We start from the raw sequence: 22,231 nt of genomic DNA, 5'->3' as shown, positions 1-22,231 counted from the left end.
ATTTTTTCTCACTCGATAGTCTAAAAGTAATTCGAGGAAATAATTTATTTTTAAATTGACCCAGAGTTTTAAATGTTGAAAAAGATTTTTATTTATCAATATTATCAAGCGACACCGGGTGTTGAATTTTAAAGACGCGCGTGATTAATCTATGCGTCACTTCTGTATTTGATATTGCCAGCATATAAAATAAATAAATAAAATCGGATTATTTTGTTTTTTCGGTAAATTCTTCACCGATTATTTTTCAAATCAGTTGTCCTGTTAAAATTGTATTGTTGCAATTGAAATAACGACATTCAATTAATTCAGTTGATTAGACTCGACAAAAACTCAACAAATGAATGGTATTTAATTTCATAGCTTTTATTTATTATCAAGTGCATTCAAATGTTACTACTATCTACAATTATTGTAAAAGTAACAATTACATGGTATTTACGTGTATAAATTAAATAATTATTTTACATATTTACAGTGCGTCCTAAAATTTTTTTCATTAGTCACTAAGCTAATAATTTATAATTAAATTTATTTAAAATATTCTTAAAAGTAAAAGTAGAGTCCAGAATTTTAAAAGTAATCACTTGTTTGAACGCTTATTATTATGATTATAATTAGTACTCCGAGTACTTTTTTTCGTGTAACTGTGAGACTAACAAGACCTGCTTGAACTCTTGATTTTTAAATACTAAGCAGGTTATTTATTATAAAATTAAATTAGTAAATGCAATACACATTCCCTTTGTTTAAATTGCGTATCAGCATGAATTCTCTATAAATACAGCCGTGGGTCATTCAGAACTTCCAGAACTTTGTGCTTATCGGCACCAAACGCTACAGAAAATTTAATTTTAATAGTTGCTAGCGGGTAGTATTGTAAAATCGGCGTCGATTGTAAATAACTGATCAATATTTCTCTGAAATTAGGAGTGTCCTTTAAATTCTTCAATTCGCTGATAGCATTATCCAAATTCGGAAGAACTGATTTTCGAGCATCACGGACTTGTCTCACGTTAAAATCATGGAGTATTTTCTGATTATTTTCTTGAACGTGTGATATATTTCCAAGTTGCTGCGCTGATAAAGTTGAAACCGTCGACATACTGCGGAGCTCAATTTTTCTTTTCTTTTCTTGATTTGATGATTCATTTGGACTGTCTTCTGGTTTAAATCTTTTTCCGATAATTTTAGAAAACATTTTGACAATTGATGGCAATTTTAAGTACTCTATAAATATTTGAGCTCTTATGTTTGTCAATTGAGTTTTTTGTTACTATATAATATTAATAAAATAAAAAAATTTTTTTGGATAAATGTCAGCATAAAAATTAATAAAAACTATAACTTATTTGTAAATAATTCTATTTTACAATATTTAGATAAATATGATACAAAATATAATTTTTTCAAAGGTTTTTGTCAATTTTAAAAATAATTATTTAAAAATTTTTCAACAATATAAATTTTTTACTAAAAAAACATTTTTCGATTACAAAAAAAAATTTTTACTTAACTATTAAAAATTATTAATAAAAATATATTTTAAATTTACATTTAATATATAAGTTTAAAATCTATATTTTGAAATTTCCTCGAAAATGTTATTAATTAATTTAAAAATTAATTTTAAGATTCGTAACAAAAGTATTATTTTTTTATAGCCATTTTTACACTAGGAGGGTACTTGGATCTCCTTAATACTAAAAATCACATAAAAACAATTCTTCCGTCAAGCCCGTTCATCAGCGGACTAATTTTCTTCACATACTTGACGAGAAAATCAATATCGCGCCCGCCCACGATGTGGTTCCGATGCCTACTGGCAATAACATAGTGTCCATCGCCCCCTCGAAGCAAAAAAGTCGGTACTACCACGCGATACCACTCATGGTCAAGCAGATTTTCATAAACCGGAACATCACATTGACGACACTGGACCTTGACACTATCGACCCTTGAGAACGCGGGATGGGACATATTATAAAAACCCGAAGCCCAGACCAGACCAGGAAAGAGTATCCGTTCCAATTTTTGGCTGACTTCTGGCGACGCAGATCTCCAAGGTCATTCGAATGTCACTGCCCCTCATCTCGATAATATCCCAGTAGTTTTCGAAGGGCTGGGCCATCACCAGATCAGCATAGGTAATGTCACCTGAAGCAGAGTCAATGGGACTCCGGATACCGCCGCCATTTGTCACCGCAATCGAAGCAAAGCTCCAGTAGCTCTCGTCCTCGGCTCTGTCGATAAATGACTCGATCATCGCGTCAGTAATCATGTTCCCGATGTTGCACTCCCCACTCGGCAGGTTTTGGGCATTTTTACCTTCGTCCTGCCGATAACTTTGCTCCCTAGAGCATCGACTTGCTTCTTCCAAGGCTCAAGAGCTTTTAGCATCTCCGGGTCCTGCGGGATCGTCTCGTCCAGAACTATGGGGTTTCCTTCCCAGTCCTCCACTTCTCCTTCCTCGTTGAACCAGACCGTCAGGTTACCCAGGTACCTGGTAGCCGACGGATGGTAAAAAGGGATCAGTTTGGAAAAATGACGAATAGGCCTATTCTTACCGGTAAGCAAATTTTGTATAATTGATCTGAAGCTTACTTGGTGAAAGCAGCTGCCTGGACGATCAGCACTGTGCGGTTTGACGCCTGGGTTATCACCACTGGATACTCATCCTCTGGTTCGTCGATAAACGGAGCTTCACCTGGAAGATTTTTGTTGACAAAAATCAAAATAATAATGATGATTATAATATTTTGACCAGTACGTTGTGCGCGCAAGCGCGTATCTGAATGTTAGTATGGAATTATATATATTTTCAAGCTTATGATACATTTGACCAATCACGTTACGAACAATATCCAATTTTTCCAAAAAAATTTTTTCTCTCGATGGATCTTACAAAAAAGCATAAAAAAATAAATTTCTTGAAAACTCTGACTTCTAATGTTAAGTCGATAATGTCACGTACTTTCGAATTCGCATGAAGTTTAGTATTAAAATTGTGTTATCAAAAAAATTTTTTACTCTAGGATTTCACTCGAGTATTAAATGTTTATATAAGATCTCGGTATGTTTAGAACTTAAACGAAGATTAAGTTAAAATTAGAGCAAAATTATATGCAGCTTAAATTTATTTGCTTAGCATCAATGACTTCCTTGTACCAATTTCGTGACCGCGAAATCTAAATTGTAAAATATTTACATATGATTTTTACTTATCACGTAAAATGAATTACCTGACAAAAAAACTAAGATAAACATGTTCATAATATTAGTGACAATTATTATTATCAATATTATATTATTCTATGTAATCACCTGAGTACAAAAATGAGTGAGAATGCCCGCCGACAATAACATCAACCAGAGGACAATTAGCGGCTATTTTTCGATCTACTGGAAGACCGCAGTGACTCAATACTATTATTATGTCGACTTTTTCATAGCGTTTCAATTTTTTGGCCTCGAGATTTATTGTTTCGATTTCGTCTAAAAATTTTAATTTCTCCGTTTTTGATAATTCCTGCAATTCAGTGTTTTTATTCATATTAGACTGATTTTTAGAGGCTGAATTCATTAAAATTACTTACGGTTGTGGTTTTTATAATTGCACCAATTACTCCAATTTTTTTACCTCCGCGGTAAAGTATTGTGCTGTTTGTAGTTAAATTCTGGATTGAAATAAAAGAAATAAAATTTTTTTATCAAAAATAAAGGAGTTTAGTTTAAAAATTTAACTGAATGAAAATTATAAAAAAATTTGAAAGCTTGATAAATTTGTCTTTAAAAATTTTTGGCCCCTAAAATTGTCTCGGTGATGATTTATAAAAAAATAAAATTGTTCATTTTTAAATGTGACGTGTATCGCGACCTACTTTGTGAAATTCCGAGTAAAATGAGCCCTTACAACCCTCATTTATCATCATTTCTTTATATAATTAACGGCGTTAATATTTTATTAATCGATTAATCAAAAATCGACCTGCGGCCGATCAAGTCGTGCAATAGCTCATTTCACTGGGAATTTCCAGAGCTTTTTAACGACCTTATTTATGTCTATGAAGAAAACAATATTATTTGAGATTTTTTAGATTTTTACCTGGATCGTCGGCTCATCGCTCATATCAATATTAGTAATGACAACAGGTGCTTTTATATTTTTCAGAAAAGGAACCAATCCTGCTATACCATCATCAAATTCGTGGTTTCCTATTGTCTTAACATTTTTAATCATTTTTGTCAGTACAATAATATATTGTTGATTAATTTCCATGAAAGAAATCAAATTTTACCAAGACATCCCAAGGTACCATGTTAAAAAAGTGACAGTGGCGTTCCACCGATGTAAGTTGTACCACAGCGTCCCCTGGTAGTGATCTCCGGCATTGAGAAGAATAGCGTTTGGCCGCTCTTTGAGCAATCGTTTAGCCGCAGTAAAAACTCTTGACAGCCCGCCGACACATATCGCACCTTCTTTTCGCTGGCACGCACTAGCGGTGGGGCTCACTTCTTCAAATCTGTTAATTACGAGCAATAAAAACTAGTCTACTGTATTAGGAGCAATAAAAATTTTTAAATTGATCTGCTAGACTAGCTGCTGAACGCTCAACAATTATCGCTGAAGTATCATGCATTGACATTGATTATGGATCCTCAAGTGTCGCGGTCACGCTAACATATGATGTAATAAATAATTTATCCTCACAATATTCAATCAACGAAATCTTGATGAGGCCAAAATAAATAAATCCTTGAAAAACTTCTTTTTTTTTTTTTTTCAAGGAAGTATTTTTAATAAAAAAATCTTTTACTAAAATTTATCAATTACCATAAATGCAAGAATATAGATTTTTTAATTTGAGTTTTAAAGTAAAAAGTTACCTAGCGTGAAAATCATTGATATGAATAATAGAAAGTTCAAATAGATCTGTCCTTCCTGGATACATTAATCCTCGACCTGTTAATCCACTTGAACATTTAATTGCCATAAGAATCAGTAATTGTTTGATCATTTTTTTCTGTTACTGCTTTTGTGGTATGATTTTCTCAGCCTACAAAAATTAATATTAAATTTATTTATCATTGAGAATTTTATAACAAATAAGTTGTTTGACGACTAAATATGATTTAAATGATGACTAAAGTTTAATTATCATACACACTTTAATTGGAATCGATTAATAATAATTTATTGTTAACTATTAGATAGAAAAAAATTAACCTCATTCAAGAAAAATAATTTTTAATTAAAAAAACTCGTAGTAAAGAAGCCTATTTTTTTGCTTTAAGATTTTTTTTTGGTTTATAAATTTTTGCTTATAAATCTGTTTATGCTTGGTTCAAAAGTATTTAATTCAATAATCTAAATCTCAAAACAACGAACAAATTTTCTTGGATAAATAAAAATTTAAGCACCAGATGGCGCCTCATCAAACAAAAACCGTATTACTGATGACATTCGCCATTTTTTTTTCGGTTAGTTCTAAATTTTTATTCTTCACATCAGAAGACCGTCTTTGCGTTTAATTACTATTGTAATGCATAAATAAATACAGTTTTTATTAGAACAAAATTTAATATAGTTTATAGCTACTGGGTGTAGAAATTCATCCCATGAACGTATGAAATTGAAGATTTTTATTTACTAGATAACCTAAAAGTGTCTGTCGTTGATAATTTAGTCATACAATATTCAAGATATCAAACAACGATTAGTTTCTTATAGTTGAAAAATTGTTTGTTAAATAAAACGATCCTGACACTACAGAAAAATTATTTTTATCGAAGAAAAATAATCTACTGTGTATAGTTGTACTTACATGCAATCTTTAATATTTGTAAACAAAAATTTTTATAAATAAAAAAATTTATTTGGTTTAATATTCAGGATTTGATACTATTGTAGAAATTAACTAGTTAATCATAAAAAAATGTACAGATGAATTTTTTAAACAAGTTACATAATAGCCTGATTGAAAAAATGGTGTATTTTTGAGAGCAGTCGGTATTATCTTGAATCAATTTCACCGGCCTCAAGCCAAGAAGAAAAAAATACTTGGCTTAAATATATATGTATAGACTTGAGCATTAATGCCTGGGTTAAAAATGCATGAGAGATAATTCATTTTTACCTCCTATAAAACAATATAAACTACTCAGTTGAAGAATAAAATTCTTGAATGTAGATTTTTTTAATCTCAATCTGAGAGTTGTAAATTTCTTTAAAAGACGTAAATATTTTATGACAAGAATTTAATTTCGAAGAAAAATATTTACTTAAACTAATAAGATTTTTTTCTGTATACTTTTTTACAATCAAACGATTCACGATCAAATAACCATTGAATCAAATAAATGATTTTAAGCTAAGTCATCACTAAATATAATTGAGTAAAGTAATTAAATAATAAAACAATTATTTATTTTAAAATGCCTTTTTACGATCGCTCCGTAAGATAATAAAAAGATAAATTTTTTAAAAATAGTTACATTCAAATAGATAACCACATCATATATTTATTATCACCAATAAAATCGTAAAACTACTGCTATCAAATATTTTACACGACCGGCGGATTAGAGTCACTGAATTTAAATCTTCTGAAGATAAAAAAATACATACTACTACACGAGAAAATAATTGTAAGCTTGTTGCGTAACGTCATTTGTAATAATTGATATAATTTTTCTAATGACAGCACCAATTATTTTTTTCTCTTGAAAGATACATCAGAAATAAGATACAACTATTTTTGAATATACATTTTTTAGCTGACGTAAAAAATGTGTCTTACCTGATAGGAGTGCGCAAAAGCACTACTTGGGAATATGCGGCTTGTGATATGCACTATACTGCAGTTGATTTAGTTTATCGTTCAGTAACTTTAGTAAGAAGTGTTAACTACCTCTTGAATAGTCTGTCATATTTGTACATTAATATTTATTTAAGAGCTTCTGATTATTCATTTATGTTTGCAAAAACACTTAAAAAAATTCCATTTTTAATTATCAATCACACGAGTAATCTGATACGCCTCTGCATATATATTTAGCGATAATTGATAAAGATAAAGAATTCATTATTTTATTTATTAAATTGTGATATTCCATTGTTAATTATGTAGTTATTGTTCAGTTTAATTTACAAATAATTTTTTTTTCATTCAATGGATTCTTCTAGGTATTTTTTTTTTTTTAGTAAAAATTTGTGACAGATTTGAAATTTCCTAAAATTAATAATTTTTATGAAAATTTATTTTTTAATCAATTTTAATAAAAATTTTCAATTTTTTTTTAGTTCCCGCTAAGAAAATTGAAAATTTTCAAAAACCGGGAAGTTATTGATTTTAACCCATTTTTTGAAAATTGAGTTTTCAACGGATGATTTTTGAGCTCCTAGGAAGCTTTGCCGACGAACTTAGATTTTGAATAAAATTTGGACCGATTCGACCCAGTAGATTTTGAGAAATTTTAAAAAACTACCAAAAATTTTTTTCAAATTTGGTTTTTTTAGAATTACTTTTAAACGGCTTCAACGACAAATTCTAAAAACTAATCAGCTCTTAAACTCAAAAATCCACGTCGATCGCTGTCAGCCCGGTTAAAGTCAGGTGATTTATTAGTGAGTTATCGTTGTCGAAAGAAAACCTGAAAAAGTGTTTTTCGGAATGACTTAAAAATTTTTATTCCGATCAATTTAATCTTAAAAGGGTTTTATTAAAATTCTATCAGACTTTTGACCTCGGAGTTTTCCGAGCTCAACCGTTTTCCTAATTTTTTTGTAAGAACTAACAGTATTTTTTGAAGGATTATATTTCCTATTTATTCTTTGATATGACGGTTTAAAAAATACACTAAGTGGGAAATGTAAGATAGTAATATTGGTCATTTACGTATGGGATTTTCTGTAATAATCTTTTCACTTATTTATAATCATAATTTTTTTAATGTTTTATTATGTCATTTTATTTATTCTTACAGCAGATTTCCAAATCTTAAAGAAGTAATTGAAAGGAAAAATTGTAATGTTATAATTATCAATTTTTACAAGTTTTCTAATTTTTTAGAGAAGATTATAAACAAAATTCCAAAATTTTAAAATCTAATCGTAAAAACATATCAAACAAGAAAATAGAAAATTGCAATAATTAATCTTTCAATATAAATATGAAGGCCTTAACTTATAATTTTTTTTTTTCGTCTTCTCGAATCATATTTTTGAAGAAAATTAGATAATTTTTGGCTCAGCCAGAATTTTTTTACGAAAAACGACAGAAATATTCTTAATAAAAAATTAATAATTTTTCCACAAAGAATAAAAGTAAAAATGAAATTTTCCGACAATTTAATTTTGTGTAACCAAAAATTGATGTATCCAACAATTGGCATAATTACCAAAAAGTAAACTGTAAGTCAATAAAAAATATTAATGTAATTAACAATAAATTAATTTTTATTGCATTTCCATTCCATGCGATATCTCACATCTATTCATTACTTTGACGTTATCTTGTTAGTGTTACTGATAATTTATTATCATTTGCATTGGGTCGTCATTAAAATGTTAATTTTGCCGATTAATCGTTGATAGAAAGACAAATTATAATAAAACAAGTTTAAATTGACTCAAATTTTTTTTTTTTTAATTTTTAGTTTTTTCTACTAAAATTAATAATTTGTCCATCAAAACAAAAAAATTGATCAAAAGCTTTAAAATTATTATGTATATTTTTTTAGAATTATTTGATAAAAGAAAATACCTAAACATAAATTTTCTTGGTTACGTAGACAAAAAAAAAAAGAACAATAAATAAAAATTAATTATTTTACGGTAATACCGGAGATAATATTTATTTAAGAATATCCGTCACTAACTACGAGCTGAAAAAACAATTACTTGAAATGTAGACCGAATAAAAGAGTACAGTAATTAGTCGAGTAGCTTGGGGCGGAGGAAATCGGATTTAAGGACCGATACAGGGAAAAAATAACTAAAGTCCCAGGACAGGAAAGATCAAAAGTGCTGACCAAAAAATTTACACTGAGAATACCTCAAGAGGTTACTAAATTTTACCGCAAGGGAGCGATTATTATGCTTTAGCACTATACATTTAAATATGTATGTGTGAGTGTATATTTAAGCAGTAGAATAGAAACGAAGCATCGGAGAAGTGTAAGGTCGGTTTAAATTCATCCAAACGGCAGTCGATCCACGTCGCTTGAATAGTGTGCATACTCGACAATTTTGTAAGCCCACTACAGCTCAGTATTAAGTGTAATTAGTAACGTGAAGACTAAACGATAGGTGATTGTAGAAAAAAAAAGACTTATGTTTTATCGCTATGATCAACAGATTCGGTAGAATCCGAGGCCAAGTTCCGTTTTCAAGCCAGACTACCGAGTGTGTATATACCGTAAGCAGAACGGTTTTTTGAGGTTACAAGTTTTTTTCAAATTTAATTTGATTTTTTTTTATATGATATTTTATAATAGTAGTTCATGCTTTTTATTACGCGTATTACTTGATTATTATCAATTATCTTTATAATTTCTATTTAAAATTATTAAAAATAATCAGCACAAACTATAGCGACCCAGATTTTTAGATTTTAACTTTTTTCTTATATAAAAAGCGGACGGCCAGAGATTAAATAATATAACGATGCATGCTAATCATATGATAAATAGGAAACTACAGTGAAAAAAAGATATTTGACAGCTTGCAATTACACACGCCAGGCAGCGCAAGAATAACTTTTACATGAACTATAGCTTAAAGGGGATAGTTTGTCACCGGAAATGTATTAAATTAAAATTGTCAATTTTTATTATAATTACAAAAAAACTGAAATCCGAACAAAAACAGTTTCACTGTAAAAAAATCGCGCCAAGTCCACGTTCATAAGACTATTAAGAAAAAAAAATTTTATTTTCTTACAAAAAGATATAAAATAAAAAATTAAAAAATTCAAGTAACCGATATGGTTGTATATGATTTTCGAAAATTAAAAAAATTTTTGTAAATTTAAAAATTAAAAGAAACAATTTTGGAACGTACTTGGTGTGCGTTATTGTGTACTTGAATTTTTTTAAGTATCCTAGTAGATACATTTTAGGAATTTCATAAAAGTGAAATATTTCGTAACTATGCACATTAAATACGTTCCAAAATTGTTTCTTTTAATTTTTAAATTTACAAAAAAATTTTTTTAATTTTCGAAAATCATATACACTACTGGAAAAAATTAAGGGATCAAAAAAAAATTCCAAATTTTTCGGTAGTTTTCAACAGGCCATAACTTTGAGAAAAATGGTCGTACAGGAAATAAAAAAAAGGAAATTGTAGCTCCAAGTGTCTAGTTTTTGGATTAGAACTTCAAAATTTTGTAGCCTCCGCGGTTTCTGAGTAATCGTAGAAAAACCAGCAACAAAAAAATTCTCAAAATTTTTTTAGTTTTTTTTTTGGTCTACGGGCGTGCAAAAATTTTTTTAGCTTAACCACCATAAGGATCGGATACTTTGTTCATTTAGCTTTAATTTCTTTTTTAAACACCCTGATACGTCCACTCCTCGCTGAGATATCGGTCTTCAAATGGAAAAGGATCTTTTTGTCTTTGATTATCGATATCTCAGCAACCAATGATCGCACAGACAGTTAAAGGTGGGTTTCAAGAACTTGAATGAATTCCCTTAACGACTGTCCATTGTTTTTTCGAAAAAAATTTTTCTTTCCGTCACATGAATTTGAAAATGCAACAAAAAAGGGCTTTTAGTGGTTTTTTGGAAAATCAAGCGCTGGATCGAAAATATTGAGGAAACCACTAATGTTAAGTGTGCCTTTTACAGTTCAATATGTCCACAAAAACCCTACAAAGAATCAAATTAATCCAGCCAGCCGTTTTTTTGTTTTACTTGATCGAATTTTTGAAAAAATTAAAGGATCACGTTTTTGCTCTGAAAAGCTCATAATTTTTAAAAATGAGAAAAAAATTGTTTTTTCGAGCTTTTTCCACATTTTTGTTCCAGAAAGTGCTTAAATTGAAAAAAAAAAAAATTTTTTGAAATTTTTTCTCTTGAAAAGTTTAAGAAAACAATTACCGCCGGCATTAGCGTTATCCAAAGCGTACCACGTGGAGGTCGCGCGGTCGGATTTACACTTCGGTGTGTGTGTGTGTGTGTGTGTGTGTGTGTGTGTGTGTGTGTGTGTGTGTGTGTGTGTGTGTGTGTGAGGTATTTCAGGAGAATTGAGACCCGGTGGCTCGTCAGTTCCACCGTATTTAATGACTCAAACTCATTCTCTGAAGGTTTTTGTTGGTTCAATACCGGGTATTACCACCTCTGTTTTCAATAACGGCTTTCAAACGTTCAGCCATGTTTATGCAGACGGTAATTTGAGGCTGCGGAATGGTATTCCAAATGTGCTGAAGCGCGCGCTCCAAAGCAGCTAAGTTCTGCAAATTTGGATACTCTATGCGCAACCGACAGCCCATTATGTCCCAAACGTGCTCTATGGGGTTGAGATCTGGACTCATTGCTGGGTGTCGCAACAATGTGATGTCATGCCGCTCAAAGAAGCGCCGGGTAATGTTGGCTGTGTGTGGACGTGCATTATCTTGCATCAATATGAACGACCTCAGATGTTGTCGTCTCCGCAGAACAATGGGCCTTAAAATTTGGTCGATGTAACGTCTAGCTGTCAAATTTTCGCGTACAATTACCAAAGGTGTTCTCCAATTTCGTGAAACGCCGCCCCACATCATAACTGATCCACCGCCGTAGGCAACGACTGGACGGACAAAGTTCTGGCGAAAACGTTCTCCACGACGGCGCCAAACGAGAGGACGTCGATCGTTGCCATACAGATTAAAACGAGACTCATCAGTGAATAAAACATTTGTCCATTCCCTCAAGTTCCAATTTCGATGATCGTAAGCATACGCTAAACGAGCTCGACGATGTCTTGCTGTCAACAGGGGTACACGATTAGGATGTCGTTCGTGTAACCCAGTTTCACGAAGACGGTTGATGATTGTTCGAGAGCAAATGTTTCGCACTTGATGCCGTCGTCGCTGTTGCTGTTGTCTGCGATTGGGGAAGTTTCGAGCGACAATATTCGCATTGACGAAAGGTTGTCGTCGAACTTCTCTAACAATTGTTATACGATCATCGCGGGCATTAGTGACTCGATGGCGATCTTGTCCGGGGCGACGATGATATTGATTCGTCTCTTGGTATCTGGTATAAGCTCGAGATACGACAAATTGACTTACACCCATCCGGATAGCAACTGCATGTTGAGTGTAACCTTCGTCGATAAGAGTCACTAACCGAGCGACTTCCACCTCCGATAAATGTCGTCTAACCATGATTAAGAATCAAAAGTCAGAAATTTTCAATTTTGACCAAAAAATTAAAAAAATTTTTTTAGCGCAGAGGGATTAGTTTTGAAAAAACTGTTGAATGAAGCGATTTGCTAAGGATTCACAAAAAGAAAAGAAAAAAAACTCCAAAAAGCGTATGAAAAAATCGAAATTCGATTGGGGGTATTAACTTTTTTATTAATTTAATTAAAAGGAGATCAGTAGAATCAAGGAATGCAGCGGTGGAAAGGTGATAAAAATCATTGGGCGATGGTTTTTTGAGTTTCCTTAACTTGTTAAAAAAATTTTTCCAAAAAAATTTTTTTTTAATTTTTTTCGAAAAAATTGTTTTTTTGAATTTTTTTTTTTGAAAATTTAAGCACTTTTTGGAACGAAAATGTGGAAAAAGCTCGAAAAAACAATTTTTTTCTCATTTTTAAAAATTATGAGCTTTTCAGAGCAAAAAACGTGATCCTTTAATTTTTTCAAAAATTCGATCAAGTGAAACAAAAAAACGGCTGGCTGGATTAATTTGATTCTTTGTAGGGTTTTTGTGGACATATTGAACTGTAAAAGGCACACTTAACATTAGTGGTTTCCTCAATATTTTCGATCCAGCGCTTGATTTTCCAAAAACCACTAAAAGCCCTTTTTTTGTTGCATTTTCAAATTCATGTGACGGAAAGAAAAAATTTTTTTCGAAAAAACAATGGACAGTCGTTAAGGGAATTCATTCAAGTTCTTGAAACCCACCTTTAACTGTCTGTGCGATCATTGGTTGCTGAGATATCGATAATCAAAGACAAAAAGATCCTTTTCCATTTGAAGACCGATATCTCAGCGAGGAGTGGACGTATCAGGGTGTTTAAAAAAAGAAATTAAAGCTAAATGAACAAAGTATCCGATCCTTATGGTGGTTAAGCTAAAAAAATTTTTGCACGCCCGTAGACCAAAAAAAAAAACTAAAAAAATTTTGAGAATTTTTTTGTTGCTGGTTTTTCTACGATTACTCAGAAACCGAGGAGGCTACAAAATTTTGAAGTTCTAATCCAAAAACTAGACACTTGGAGCTACAATTTCCTTTTTTTTTTTTTCCTGTACGATCATTTCTCTCAAAGTTACGGCCTGTTGAAAACTACCGAAAAATTTGGAATTTTTTTATCCCTTAATTTTTTCCAGTAGTGTACAACCATATCGGTTACTTGGATTTTTAATTTTTTATTTTATATCTTTTTGTAAGAAAATAAAATTTTTTTTTCTTAATAGTCTTATGAACGTGGACTTGGCGCGATTTTTTTACAGTGAAACTGTTTTTGTTCGGATAATTTATTACGTATTGTTTTACGTAAACATGTGATAACTTGTTAACACAAGGATTTTGAATTGTTTGACTAATTATTGTTAAATTGCCTTCGATAGAGCTACAACTAATTTCAAAGGGAGTAACACTATTTTTTAAACAATGATTGTCGGTTTATTTGTGTGGTTTAGCATTTTTTTAAGTGTTAGCGCGGGACCGGTGAAACAAGAATGGAAATTGCAGATTGTGCATACTAACGATATGCATTCGAGGTAACCGTTGAATAGATGAATAAATAAATATATTTGTGTTACTTTTATTAATTGATTTTTATTGATGAATAGATTTGAGGAAACTTCTCCATTATCCACACGATGCTTGCCGAAAGACAAGGAAAGCGGGCATTGTTACGGAGGATTCGCGCGGCTAGCGACACTAGTGCGGAAAGCAAAGAATTCCAGCACGCCGACGCTGTTTTTGAACGCCGGAGACACCTACCAGGGCTCGGTGTACTACACGGTCCACAAGTGGAAGATCATCGCCAAATTTCTGAACCTGTTGATGCCAGACGCAATCGTGAGTAGCTGAGTGAATATTATTGGCGGCATGTTCGAGTAGATTTATCGGAGGAGTGAATCTGATGTAAGAGTGGATGTAAATAAATGTGGATTGTTTGTGTGGCTATTTTATGGGTGAAAAACTGCGAAATGCGAGAGGATGGTAACGGTGATATTGTTTTCAGTCGTTGGGGAATCACGAGTTTGACGACGGGCCCGAGGGCCTGGTGCCGTTTGTGAATGCAGCAGAGTTCCCGATTGTTACGAGCAACATCGATCTTACTGGAGAACCGGAGCTGGCAGCTGCGAAGAACCTGATTAACAGCACTGTGCTTGAGGTTGATGGCAAAAGGGTCGGTATTATAGGGTACCTCACACCCGAGACGAAGGTAATCTCCTCACCAGGAAAGGTCGTCTTCCTTGATGAGGTCCAGTCCATCAGGCGGGAAGTTGACAAACTGAGAGCCAACAACGTTACAATAATAATAGCGCTTGGCCACTCGGGCTTCAAAATGGACAAAAAATAGCCGCTGAAGTTGACGGCGTCGACTTGGTAATCGGCGGCCATACTAACACTTTCCTCTACACCGGAAAAAAGCCTGACTTGGAAGTACCTGAGGGACTCTACCCCACGGAGGTTCTTCAGAAAAACGGACGCAAGGTCTACGTCGTCCAAGCATACGCCTACACCAAGTATCTCGGGAATCTATCGGTTACTTTCGGAGCCGATGGTGAAGTTACTAACATTATTGGCAACCCTATTCTGGTGACTAACGACATCGAACAAGCGTCTGATATTCTTCAGGAACTAGAGCTGTGGAAAAAGGAAACAGAAAACTTCACACGTATGGAAGTCGGATTCTCAAAAGTCTTGTTAGATGGCAATGATAAGAATTGTCGTTGTCGTGAATGCAACCTCGGTAATGTCGTTGTTGACTCCATGGTTGAATACGTATGTACTATTATTTATTTTTATTAGTCTATTAAACACTTATTAATGAATTATTAATTTACTGACAGAACGCCAGAGAATACGCCGGTCAAGACGGATGGACCGATGCAGCCGTTGCTATTCATAACAGTGGATCCATACGAACATCGATAAACAAATCACCCGACGCACCAGTACGTAATTTGATGCTAGTTGCTTATAACAATTTTATGCCAGTACGAATTGTTCTTTTTAATTAATTACCACTAATTGCTTTCAGATAACAGTTAGTGACATACTTGCAGTACTGCCTTTCGATAATGCAGTAGGAAAAATACAGGTTACAGGTAAAATTATTATGGATATGCTCGAACACAGTGTTCATGAGCTTGAACCAAACGACACTAGTAACCTCTCTGGACGATTTTTACACTTCTCGGGCCTACAGGTAATGAAAAGACAGAGTTTTCAGCAATATATAAAGTATTTATTAACTAACGATCGATTTTCATCCTCAGGTCGTCTATGATTTGTTCAAACCTCGTGGTTCAAAAGTAGTGCGTGACTCAGTATTAATACGTTGCTCAAAATGTCGTATTCCGCAGTACTACAAACTACAAGAAGATGAAACATACACAGTATTAACGTCAGACTTTATTTATCATGGTGGAGATGGTTACGATATGTTGGACAAATTATCGTGGGAGCCTCTTGGTAATTAATTAATCTCTATAAATATATTCTTGATCGAAAAATCTGCGTAATTATTCATGAAAGAAATAAGTTGTTTATTTTTTAAAGTTACCTAGATCGCGACCTAGATAATGAAATCTCGAGTGGAATGAGCCCACGCAACCTATATTAATCACGATTCTTTCATATAATTAACGGCATTAATATTTTATTAATAGATTAATCAAAAATCGACCTGCGGCCGATCAAATCGTGCGATAGCTCATTTCACGGGGAATTACTAGAGCTTTTTAACTATTTTATTCATTTTAATCTCGATAGATTACGCTTTTTATATTTCTAAAAAAATGTAACATTGATATGATTATTTAGGCATTAAAGTATTAATTAATTTAATTTTTTGTTTTTATTAAAATTAGGGACTACAACTGATCAAATCCTCACCGATTACATAAAAAGACGGAGCCCAATCCACGCAGGAGTTGAATGGAGGATAAGTTTTCTTGAAGCAAGTGAAGGTCTGAGCGGCAGTGCACACCAAATCTACATGCAAAAATATTGATACTGCCAATTTTATTAATTCTATGGTTTTTTAGATAATTCCAGTATTTTAATTAAAAATACCACTAATTAAAAATCTTAACACATAAAATCGTAAGGCTATCATTAATTTTTTACCTCAACGATAGAAAGTACTAAACGTATTTTTATAAATTTTATTTCTATGATAGCGCTTAAGTAAATTTTTTAATGATGTGATAAAGTGCTTTTAAATTTATTTAAAAAGTAATTAAGGAAAGAATTTTAAAATACATTTTGTACCGCTCATTATCATTACAAATCAACAGATTCGGTAGAATCTGGCGCCAAGTTCCGTTCTCAAGCCAGACTACCGAGTGTGTATATACCGTAAGCAGAATCGTTTTTGAGGTTACAAGTTTTTTTCAAATTTAATTTGATTTTTTTTTTTATATGATATTTTATAATAGTAGTTCATGCTTTTTATTACGCGTATTACTTGATTATTATCAATTATCTTTATAATTTCTATTTAAAATTATAAAAATAATCAGCACAAACTGTAGCGACCCAGATTTTTAGATTTTAACTTTTTCTTATGTAAAAAGCGGACGGCCAGAGACTAAATAATATAACGATGCATGCTAATCTTATAATAGATGGGAAACTACAGTGAAAATAAGATATTTGACAGCTTGCAATTACACACGCCAGGCGGCGCAAGAATAACTTTTACATGAACTATAGCTTAAAGGGGATAGTTTGCCACCGGAAATGTATTAAATTAAAATTGTCAATTTTTATTATAATTACAAAAAAACTGAAATCCGAACAAAAACAGTTTCACTGTAAAAAAATCGTGCCAAGTCCACCTTCCCTTGATCACCTTCGTGATTATTTTTGGAAGAAAAGGCAAAAGCCTCTTAACGCCTAAGTACATACTTCAGTAATATACATTTAACGAGGTCTCAATCAATAGATAGGGGAAGATATGAAGAAAAGACATAAGATTTTTCGTAGAGATTATTGTTACTTGTGAGATGGCTATGTTCTGATATTCAAACTTTTCCAATTGTTTTATCATCAATCTGCGCGCAATACGAACATTAAACTACCCTGATAGCCAGCGTTTTCTCAGTAAGTGTTGACTTCCAGCAGTTACGGTTAATTTATACATCAAGTTGGCGGTAATTCTTCTTTCAATAACAGTTGTAAGCAAATTGACGGAAATCTACGGCGGCAACTTGAATACAAGTTAACAATCAAACTTGTAGTTAAATTTCCTTTCAACTTGACTACAATTTGAAGGAAATACTTGTACAGCAAGTTTTGACGTCTATTTGCAGAGTAAGTTATAGGTAACTAATAGGTAATCGCTCGCTTTGCCAACTTTTTCCGTCAAGTTTGCTTCAAATTGCGGACGTAGATTGACAGTAAGTTATAGGTAAGGTGGCTATCAGGGTACGTTCGCAGATTTTCGTCAATTTAACAGCAATATTTTAAAAGTCTAAATTTGTAGAAAACTCAATTTCTTATTGACGCTAATCATTGGGTGTGATTTTTGCACTGCAACTTTATGAACAATCGTCGTCTTATCAACTGCTGTCTCCTTACCGACTGAAAACTGTCTTACGGACAACGATAAGCATATTTCCTCTGTTTTCCGCAGTCATTATGTGTTCATACCTTGATAGCCAAGTTGGTCGCAACTTTCCCACAATTTACTGCCGCAACTTGTCACCAAGTTGGCAGCAAGTTTTGAAAATCCACTTGGTTAGTGTCAACTTGTTCACCAAGTTATCAGCAAAAATTGCTTCTGAAATTTTTTCACATCAAGTTGACGACAAGTTTTTTAAGAAATTGGGCGACAAATTGCGGCAGGAGATTGGTCTTCTTTTTTTTAGAAACTTGTAGCCAACTTGATGGAAAGAGTTTGCAAACCAAACGGTTTTATTTAAGTTATCTATAAGTTACTCTGCAATTTGTCGTCAAGACTTGCAGTGCAAGTATTTTATTCAAGTTGTACTAAAATTGAAAGGAAATTTAACTAAAAGTTTGATTTCTTACTTGTATCCAAATTGCGGCCATAGATTTTCGTCAATTTGCTTACAACTGATGTTTAGTAAAGAATTACCGCCAACTTGATGTTAAGTTAGTCGGAACTGTTGGAAGTCTACTCTGATCACGCGGACGCATTTTTTCTCCGAGAGTTCGCCAGAAATGACGTCACATTAGCAGAGTTTTTAATATTTTTTTTTTTTTTTAATTACAGTCATTCTTTATTAAACATGTATCTTTAAGACATTAAAAAGTTTGAATAAAATATTTCATTTTTTCTAGTAAAAAAATTATTGAAAACAGGCAACTTTTTCCCGGAGGAAACCCATGTAATCCTTTAACTGAATTTTTTAATCAGAATGAAATTGATTAAATTTTTTTACTGGAAATAACTAAAAATAAATTATTTAATCAATCACCTTAACTAATTAAATAGAAATAAATATTTTCGATTTGTAATTTTCACAGTTACAACATCAAAAATTTGGTATCAGCCGGTTAAATTTTGATTGGAAAGTTTTACAAATGTGTTATCTGCGGTTCATTCTTCAATGATTATATTTTTAGTTATCTAGAGTTAAATATTGTTGTCTATAATTATGTCATACTATGTATGGATGTATATAAATGACAAAGAAAAAAATGCGTGATGAGTAATTATCGTTAAAAATAAAAGAAATTTTTTCAATATATTTTTAAATTATCGTAGTGCTTGTAGTGCTCATCTACAGTAGATAAGCTTGATGTAATTTATTGATGGTCTTGTGATAGACGATATTTGAAGGTTCACACAACGGTATATTTAAACGATAACATTAGTTAATTTGAATATTCCATGCGTGGCGCTCCTTATTTTAATTTACTTTTACTTTAAATTTAAATTACGTCTTAGTATTTTCAAGTTGGCAACTTACGAAAAAAATGATATTGTTATTAATTAATAGAATATTTAATTGAAATAAAACACCTGTAATTACATTTTTGGTTGACAATGAATGCCTTAGTGATTTTGAAGATTATTTTGCTTATTCCTTGTTTTGTTTGTGTGAATGGAGAGTGGAAACTTCAGATACTGCACAACAGTGATATGCACTCGAGGTGAGGATCACAATAGATTATTTATGAATATATTAATAAACACCACAGATTGTCTTACTTTTTGTCTTGAAAATTATCGTATTTAGTATCTTAAAAACTGTCGTAAAAATTTTCCTATTTTTTTAATGAATAATGATGTTCGTTCAGATTTGCAGAGGTAAAGGCGACGTCATCCAAGTGTTTTCCATTTGAAAGCGCTGTCCCGGGTAAATGTTACGGAGGATTCGCGCGGCTAGCGACACTAGTGCGGAAAGCAAAGAATTCCAGCACGCCGACGCTGTTTCTGAACGCCGGAGACACCTACCAGGGCTCGGTGTACTACACGGTCCACAAGTGGAAGATCGTCGCCAAACTTCTGAACCTGTTGATGCCAGACGCAATCGTGAGTAGTTGAGTGAATATTATTGACGGCATGTTCGAGTAGATTTATCGGAGGAGTGAATCTGATGTAAGAATGGATGTAAATAAATGTGGGTTGCTTGTGTGGCTGTTTTATGGGTGAACAACTGCGAAATGCGAGAGGATGGTAACGGTGATATTGTTTTCAGTCGTTGGGGAACCACGAGTTTGACGACGGGCCCGAGGGCCTGGTGCCGTTTGTGAATGCAGCAGAGTTCCCGATTGTTACGAGCAACATCGATCTCACTGGAGAACCGGAGCTGGCAGCTGCGAAGAACCTGATTAACAGCACTGTGCTTGAGGTTGATGGCAAAAGGGTCGGTATTATAGGGTACCTCACACCCGAGACGAAGGTAATCTCCTCACCAGGAAAGGTCGTCTTCCTTGATGAGGTCCAGTCCATCAGGCGGGAAGTTGACAAACTGAGAGCTAACAACGTTACAATAATAATAGCGCTTGGCCACTCGGGCTTCGATATGGACAAAAAATAGCCGCTGAAGTTGACGGCGTCGACTTGGTAATCGGCGGCCATACTAACACTTTCCTCTACACCGGAAGAAAGCCTGACTTGGAAGTACCTGAGGGACTCTACCCCACGGAGGTTCTTCAGAATAGCGGACGCAAGGTCTACGTCGTCCAAGCATACGCCTACACCAAGTATCTCGGGAATCTATCGATTACTTTCGACGCCGATGGTGAAGTTACTAACATTATCGGCAACCCTATTCTGGTGACTAATGACATCGAACAAGCGTCTGATATTCTTCAGGAACTAGAAGCCTGGCGGCCTACTTCCGACATGCTATCCAACATATTGTTGGGCTTCACCAAAGTCTACCTTGATGGTGACAAGAAACGGTGTCGCAATCGCGAATGCAACCTTGGCAATCTGATCACTGAGGCTATGGTTGATTATGTAATATATTCTTTTAATTCAATTATCGATTAAATTTTCATCAATAATAAATTAACACTAATTATTAATTTTTACAGAATGCGAAGCAGTATTTCGGGGAGTTTGGTTGGACAGACGCTTCTATTGCTGTTATCAACAGTGGGGTTATCAGAAATTCTATCAACAAAGCTCTGAATAATCCAGTAAGTGCATCTATACTTGTATTCTCAACTTTTCAACTTCTATATTAAAAATCAAGTCTATTAATTTTTTAAAGGTCACAATGAAGGATGTATTAGATATTCTTCTATTTTACCACACGATGGTAAAAGTACAACTGACGGGTAATGACATATTCGAAATGCTTGAGTACAGTGTCGACGGATTAATTTGCACGAAAATTTGTCCAATCACCGGCCGATTTCTGCAGTTTTCAGGTCTCACTGTATGTATGATAATTATGATCATCATCGTTTTGGTGGAAATTAATTTTTAATTTTTCAGGTAATATACAACATATCCCAGCCACGAGGCAGCAGAGTTGTGCGTGATTCAGTATTTGTGCTTTGTTCAAATTGTCGCACTCCTACTTATGAAGTGATCGAAAGCAATAAAACATACACGATACTCACGACAGATTATCTACAGAACGGAGGTGATGGTTACAAAATGCTGAAGAATTTAGCCTGGATAAATACAGGTAAGATCACACCTATTACGTTGTTACTAAGTTTTAGGCGGAGCGTATCCATAGCAACATTCGCCGTTGCTGTGGTAACTCTCAAGTAGGCGGGCGTATCCATGCAACAGTCTGTTGTTACGCTCTTAAAAGTTTTGCTGTTTTTGTTACGTATATTTTTAATGACAATAAATATGTTTTTCTAGGGTCAACGATGGATCAAATCATAGCTGATTATTTAGTTACCAAAAGTCCTGTTTATCCAATAATAAATAACAAAATAATGTTTTTGTCAATGAACCTAACCGCAGTTCTTCGAACTTATATAATTACAGATTTATTGTTAGTTTATTAATTATCATCGCTTACATGACTAATTGTAAATAATTGTAAAGTACTAGTGTCAAGAAAATTTTTATAAGATTCATAATAAATTAGTTGGTTCTTTTTTTTTTACCATCAAATTAATATCTCGACATATTTTGAAGTAAATTGATCGGATGAAATTAAAAAAATTAAACTCGAGTTTTTGGACACGTGAAGGCTGCTTTATAATTTCGTAGAGGGGTTATTAATATTTTGGGATGATTGGTAACCCTAGTAAGATATTTTAATTTGAGTCATAATCGATGACTTCATACAAAATTCAAATTATTTATTCACGTATACTTACTTTTTATTTAAAAAAATATTTATTCCTTTTATTAGTTATACCAGAGGGGGTATATATAAATATA

At 32.9% G+C, this 22,231-nt stretch overlaps 3 protein-coding genes across 3 annotated transcripts; 2 read left to right on the top strand and 1 right to left on the bottom strand.

The window, feature by feature from the left end:
• Positions 1-407: 407 nt before the first annotated feature.
• On the bottom strand, positions 408-7,160 carry LOC141525874 (apyrase). The gene is given in 12 exon segments (XM_074240563.1): positions 408-1,988; positions 1,991-2,047; positions 2,050-2,304; positions 2,307-2,503; positions 2,605-2,707; positions 3,325-3,529; positions 3,597-3,677; positions 4,106-4,222; positions 4,299-4,327; positions 4,330-4,523; positions 4,888-5,057; positions 6,801-7,160. Coding segments are annotated over 11 exon segments (1,647 nt in total). The 5' UTR covers positions 5,019-5,057; positions 6,801-7,160; the 3' UTR covers positions 408-1,710.
• Positions 7,161-9,183: 2,023 nt separating this feature from the next.
• Positions 9,184-16,498, top strand: LOC141525873 (protein 5NUC-like). The gene is given in 9 exon segments (XM_074240562.1): positions 9,184-9,406; positions 13,857-13,937; positions 14,010-14,241; positions 14,408-14,741; positions 14,744-15,174; positions 15,243-15,347; positions 15,434-15,601; positions 15,672-15,867; positions 16,266-16,498. Coding segments are annotated over 9 exon segments (1,749 nt in total). The 5' UTR covers positions 9,184-9,347; the 3' UTR covers positions 16,409-16,498.
• Positions 16,499-19,114: 2,616 nt separating this feature from the next.
• LOC141525886 (protein 5NUC-like) lies at positions 19,115-21,882 on the top strand. The gene is given in 8 exon segments (XM_074240575.1): positions 19,115-19,521; positions 19,669-19,903; positions 20,070-20,403; positions 20,406-20,836; positions 20,914-21,018; positions 21,093-21,260; positions 21,320-21,515; positions 21,701-21,882. Coding segments are annotated over 8 exon segments (1,725 nt in total). The 5' UTR covers positions 19,115-19,414; the 3' UTR covers positions 21,850-21,882.
• Positions 21,883-22,231: the final 349 nt, after the last annotated feature.

Source organism: Cotesia typhae, unplaced genomic scaffold (assembly GCF_013202065.1).
Source record: "Cotesia typhae breed Kobodo isofemale line unplaced genomic scaffold, CoteBio_Ctyphae contig_276, whole genome shotgun sequence".
Classification (NCBI taxonomy): domain Eukaryota; kingdom Metazoa; phylum Arthropoda; class Insecta; order Hymenoptera; family Braconidae; genus Cotesia; species Cotesia typhae.
The sequence above is the reverse complement of the archived record's forward strand: the minus strand, read 5'-3'. Positions and strand labels throughout refer to the sequence as shown.